This window comes from Dromiciops gliroides, chromosome 1, assembly GCF_019393635.1.
Source record: "Dromiciops gliroides isolate mDroGli1 chromosome 1, mDroGli1.pri, whole genome shotgun sequence".
In the NCBI taxonomy this organism is placed as follows: domain Eukaryota; kingdom Metazoa; phylum Chordata; class Mammalia; order Microbiotheria; family Microbiotheriidae; genus Dromiciops; species Dromiciops gliroides.
Genome location: NC_057861.1, coordinates 599,626,301 through 599,631,657, shown reverse-complemented (window position 1 = coordinate 599,631,657; position 5,357 = coordinate 599,626,301). Strand labels below are relative to the sequence as shown.

General features: G+C 52.6%; 1 protein-coding gene across 1 annotated transcript; it reads right to left on the bottom strand.

Annotated features, from left to right (window-relative positions):
- Positions 1-734: 734 nt before the first annotated feature.
- On the bottom strand, positions 735-4,436 carry GGT6 (gamma-glutamyltransferase 6). The gene is made up of 4 exons (XM_043978959.1): positions 4,267-4,436; positions 3,162-3,394; positions 2,933-3,046; positions 735-1,849 (listed from the first exon to the last, which is right to left on the bottom strand). Exons 1-4 carry the CDS (start codon positions 4,434-4,436, stop codon positions 735-737), a joined length of 1,632 nt encoding a protein of 543 aa, XP_043834894.1.
- Between the last annotated feature and the right edge of the window lie 921 nt (positions 4,437-5,357).

Sequence of the window (5,357 nt, the reverse complement as noted above, 5' to 3'; positions counted from 1 at the left end):
CTTAGACATTTTTCTAGTTTAAACCTCTTATTTGACAGGCGAGGGCACTGAGTCCCATATATGGGAAGAGATGTGCCTGAAGTCACAGACCAAGGTAGAAGCAGAACCACAATCTACTTTCCTTTCTTCCTGTTTCTGCCCAAGTCCCCCATCTTGCCCAAGCCCTCTCACTTAACCCTGGGCCCTGCATCCTGCTGCTGATAGGGAAGGGGAGAAGGGAATAAACAGGGTACCCAATTGTAGCACCTACTTCATACCAGGGACTGTGCTAAGTACTTCACAACTATCTCATTTAATTCTCACAACAACCCTGTGATTTAGGTGCCGTCATTTCCATTTGCCTAAGGCTAGATTTGAAATCAAGTCTTCTTGACTCCAGGCCCAGGCTCCATCCACTGTGCCACCTAGCTGCCTCCTGTAATAGGACATCAACAGTCCCTGTTATTTCTTACAGGTGTTTTTGTTCCTTAATGGACCCAGGCAGATCATCCCAATGCCCCCAATGCTTCCCAGGTTCATCCCTAGGGATTTCAACATAGCCACCCTGACATGAAGGAGATGCAGCAGTTCCCTAACATTCTCTGTAGGTCAGATCTTGCCACTGGCCCCACTCATCTCTGGCCAGCCCTCAGAATGAAACTTCCTAGGTTCTAACTCTCACCAGCCATCCTGAGAGCTGGAGTTACTCCCACTCCCCAGAGGAGCCTGTGAGGTTGGGCACACCTGTCTCCAGGCTAATGTCCCTGTGAAGGGTAGGAGGTGGCTGGGACGCCTGTGGCCCTGACATGCTCAGCATGGGTGGTCAATAAGAGCAGGGGCTCAGGGTTGGGAGCCTGTGTTTTGGCAGGGGTCTTCCTGCAGCTATGAGGGGCCCCATCAGACCCAAGCTGGATCTGGAGCTGGGGCTGAGTGACAGCATCGGGCAGGGGTTGCTGAAGAACCAGGTGGCTGAGCAGGGTCTTGGCCACGGCCAGGGGTGCAGAGGCCCCTCCAGAAGCTGCTACCGCTAGCACGTCACTCTCAGGACCACAGCATAAAAGAGCAGGGCAGGCCCAGGTGCCAGCGTGGGAACCTCCCACCAAGTCACTCAGGAGGATACCTGTGGATGGCGATAGCCACCCAGAGCCAAAGCTGCTGTTGAGGGAGGAGGTCAGGAGGAGTACAGAGCCCTCACTGTCCATGGCTGCCAGGATGCTGCCTACTGGGGCTGCAGGAGGGAACCTGGCATATACATCTTGGGCAGCTGCCAGAAACTCGGGGCAGGGGTCAGAGGTCAGCTCCCCTGCCTGCAGGGGGTTCTTCAGGACCTTTAGCAGTAGCTCACCAGCTGTGGGACTTGGGGTGGTAAACAACAGGCCTTGGGGCAATGCAAGCTGCAGGGCTGGCTCCAGAGTGGGCATGATGCCCTGCAGGGGCTCTTCTAGGTACAAATCTTCTCTCAGGGGGTGAAGCAGAGAGTCCAGAAACTGATCATCAGTCTCAGGGGCGTGGGCGGCTCTCTGGAGCACAGCAGCGAGGCCCGGGTTGGTTAGATGACTGCCCTGGCCCAGCACAGTCCCATTGGGGTGGCACAGTAGTGGGCAGAGGCCTGTGGCCTGGCCTGCTGCATCCCGTTCTGCCAGGGCCTCTGCCAGGGCTTTGTCTACAGAGAAGCCATCTCGGGCCAGGGCAGCAGTGTCAGCCAGCAGTCGGGACCAGGGCAGATGGCCTAGGTTTCGATGCAGAAGATGGAGGGCAGGCAGAGCCCCTGGCATCCCCCGGCCAGGGGCCAGAGCCCGCGCTGGAGCTGGTGTTAGGGCTAGGGTTTGATTGGCTGAACTATTGTGGAAGAGGGCCCAGAACACAGCACCTGAGAATAAAGGGAGAAGATTTTTGGCTGTCCTGGTGGAGTGCAGTGGGGGGCGGGGTAGGAGACTTCACGTCTCTGACACAAACTGGTTGGGGGTGCATCACACCTAACGCAAAAGGGTACATGCGTGTGTCATATTGACATAATCCTGAAGGCCTGGGGGAGGAGGGTCACACTAACTGGGGCGGGGAGGGGGGTAGTGTCAAACTGGTGTGGTCCACGGAGGTCACAATAACACAGTCTGGAGGGGGAGGTCAGAGGGTCAAACTGACTTCATCTTGATGGGCCAGAGAGTACTGTTGACTCAGGCCAGGGGCATTGAAGGGGCCACCCTGATCTAGACAGCAGATCTGGGTCTGGGTCCTGGCTATGCCACTCACTACTTGTGTGAGCAGGGACAAATCACTTCACCTCTCTAGGCCCTGGTTTTCTCATCTGTAAAATGGGAGGGTGATCCTAAGGGTCTCTTCCGGTCCTGACAAGCCTATGATTGTAATCTTGGGCATATGGAGGCACGGCGTTTGAGTTAAACTGGACCAGAAAAGTCGGAGGCTCAGGCTGACCTGGTTCTGGGGAGGAGATCAAGGGGTAACATTCACTTTGTCTATGGGAAGTGGGGAGGGTATCATAGAATCATAGAGTTGGAAGGAACTTCAGAGGTCATCTAGGATCACAGGCTCTAGAGCTGGAAGAAACGCCCAGAGTCTATTCAGTCCAGCCCTCTCATTTGACAGATGGAGATACTGAGGCCCAGAGATAAGTGACTTACTTAGGGGTATACAGTTACTTAATGGCAGAAGTGGGATTTGAACCCAGGTCTTCTTGACTCCAGGTAGGCCCAGTATTCTCTCCCCTGCTCCATATCGCCTCTCAAATGTAGTCATTTCTTACCTGAAACAACTTCCCTTTATAATATCTCGACTATTTTTTTTTTTGCTTCAAGATTTCTGGGAAATAGGGGTGGGTCACATTGACATCACCCTGAAGAATTAAGGGTTTGTTCTGATCTAGAAGATGTGGAGAATGGAGGGTGACTCAGGATGTTATTGTGACATTTCTGGGAGATTTGGGAGTCATACTCACCTAATCCCGTTTCATGCGGATGCACTAATGCCAGGCAGAGGGCAGTTCCCACGCCTGCATCCACTACATTCCCCCCATCCAGCAGCAGGTCTCTCCCCAGGATGGAACATATGTCTGTGACAGGGAAGGAAGACAGATTAATGGGGGACCAGAGAGAATTTCATCCATGCCCTGCTCCTCTTCCCATCTCGCCTCTTCCTCCTGCTCCTTGCTCTCCCATCCTGCTGACCTGACCCACTGATGACCGCTCCATGTGGATAAATGCCAGCACTGTGGTGATGTCCAGATGTGTGATGATCAAGGCTCTGGATCTTAGGAGCTGTCATTTCCTGGTGCTGGTCAGAGGCCCCCCTGGCCCGCAGCTGTCTGGCAGCCAAGTACAAGCTTAGTCCAAACAGCAGGAGGGCTGCAAGTATTCCGGCCCAGGCCTCAGGCTTGCTTTGCCTGCTTTGGGCAGGATTTCTGTGGATACAGAGAGGGGGGTGGGTAGAGAACCTGTCAAAGAAGCTGAGCTTGTTAGGCCAGCCCTGCAGGGGGAGAATCTTGCTAAGTGGGTGGTCTTAGAAGGAGAAGAATAACAGTTTGAAGTAGGAGGTCTGGGACCCTTGTGACAAGTTTGCTGTCTCAGTGGCCAGTACTGGACTCCTGAGGGCATCGGTCCAGGATTGCTGATACCCTTCAAATCTGACCTTCGGACAAAACCTTGTGGGAACGAAATTTGGAGTTTTAGGCTTTTGCCTCAATTTCCTCTGCTTCAAAATGGAGATAATAATTCTTGCACTGTTTACCTAGCAGTCATTGTCAAGAAAGCACTTCACAGGGGCAGGAAGGTGGGGCAGTGGATAGAGCACTGGCCCTGGAATCAGGAGAACTTGAGTTTAAATCCAGACACTTGACATTTACTAGGTGTGTGACCCTGGGCAAGTCACTTAACCCTGATTGCCTTGCCAAAAAGAAAAAAAAAGTACTTTGTAAACTTTAAAACAGTATAGAAATACATTATTATTATCATTATCATTATCATTATTATTATTTTATTATTCAAATGGTTGCTAGGTAAGCTGGGGCTCAGCAGGTAAAGACGGGTAAGCAGTAGCCATAAGACAGGGCTCAGAGGAAAGGAAGCTTTAGGAGAGAAACTGAGGCACGATCCTGAACTAATGCCATTTCTATTCACCTTATAAAAATAGGATTCTTCAGGGACATTCCTCCCAGTGACTCTCACTTGCTTTCTTTTAACCTCTTAGCACACAGCGTAGGTACAAGGTAAGATCAACATCCCCAGTAGGACTCACTGACCTTTGCCCCGGGGCATTGTGCTCCCCTCAACTCACACTTGTCGAGCCCTCTGGTGACCTGAGTCTGGAAATATCATTGTCTCTGTTTCTTCTTCTTTTTCTTCTTCTTCCTCCTCCTCCTCCGATCCAGACTCCCGGAGAAGTAGCTTCTGATACTTCACAGATCCCAGACAACCAGCCTGAGAGTTGACCCTGGTCTGCTCCATTTCTCAGAAAATTCACCTGCTGGCGAATGAGCAGCCTCACCCGGGGGTGTAGGAGAGGAGAGGGGTTCTGTGGGCCACATTAGCGAGAGGCTCGGTCCTGTGTCATTGCCGGGCAGGTCGGGACAGAGGAAGGGGTGGAGTTAGGGTTCCCACACCTGTTGGAACTTGACCTATGAGGAGGAGCTGGTCTATCTGGTGGAATCAGGATTTCTGGTGCCAGACTCTAGGGGTTGGCTGAGCAAGGTCCGAGGCGTCTCTGGGAAAGGGATGGGATCCTTCCTGTAAAGGGACCTAGAGCCCCGCTTACCCTACTCCCCATTTTGAGAGGGTTTAAGGCTTCGGAACTCAAGGAACTGGCCCTGCTTGCCCCATCTCTAGTGTTCACAGATTCCTCATGAGTCTGTTGGTCCCTTATGCCCTCTTGTGGCGATGGCTAGAACTGCTCCATCTCCCTCCCGGTCCCCCCCGCCCCCCCCCCCCCCCCCCCCCCCCCCCCGTCCCGGGGAAGTGGGAGTTCGTAGATGGGTTCTCATCCCTGCGCCGGATCGGGAGTCCATAGCCCGTCCCCTTCATCGCCAAGTTGGTGAATGAGGGAAAAGAGGGAGGAGATGAGGGGGCAGGTGTGGGAGTCTCCCGAGGGCAGAGAACATTTCCTTTTTGTCAGTGAGGAGACAGAGTGGTCAGACTGAAGAAGGATTCGCAGTCAGGAATAATGACAGCATTTCTCTCGGAGGGTTTGTCGTGAAGATGAGATGAGAAAGTCTAGGTAAAGTGCTTTTCAACCCCCCCAAAAGCGCTATTTCCAAAGCAAAGTGCAAGCTGCTGTTTGTATCCTCAGTGGCCAGCACATAGTAGGAACTCAAGAAAAAACTGTCAGAACTTGTATCCTGACTATTGTTTCAGAAAATACGTCCTATGTAG

What these genes read in the sequence shown, in the direction of transcription:
- GGT6 (XM_043978959.1), bottom strand. Translation starts at nt 4,436, where the DNA reads ATGGAGCAGACCAGGGTCAACTCTCAGGCTGGTTGTCTGGGATCTGTG. An exon ending in CACCAGAGGGCTCGACAAGT is followed by an intron (nt 3,395 to 4,266) that starts GTGAGTTGAGGG and finishes CTGTATCCACAG; the next exon opens with AAATCCTGCCCAAAGCAGGC. An exon ending in TCCGCATGAAACGGGATTAG is followed by an intron (nt 1,850 to 2,932) that starts GTGAGTATGACT and finishes CTTTATTCTCAG; the next exon opens with GTGCTGTGTTCTGGGCCCTC.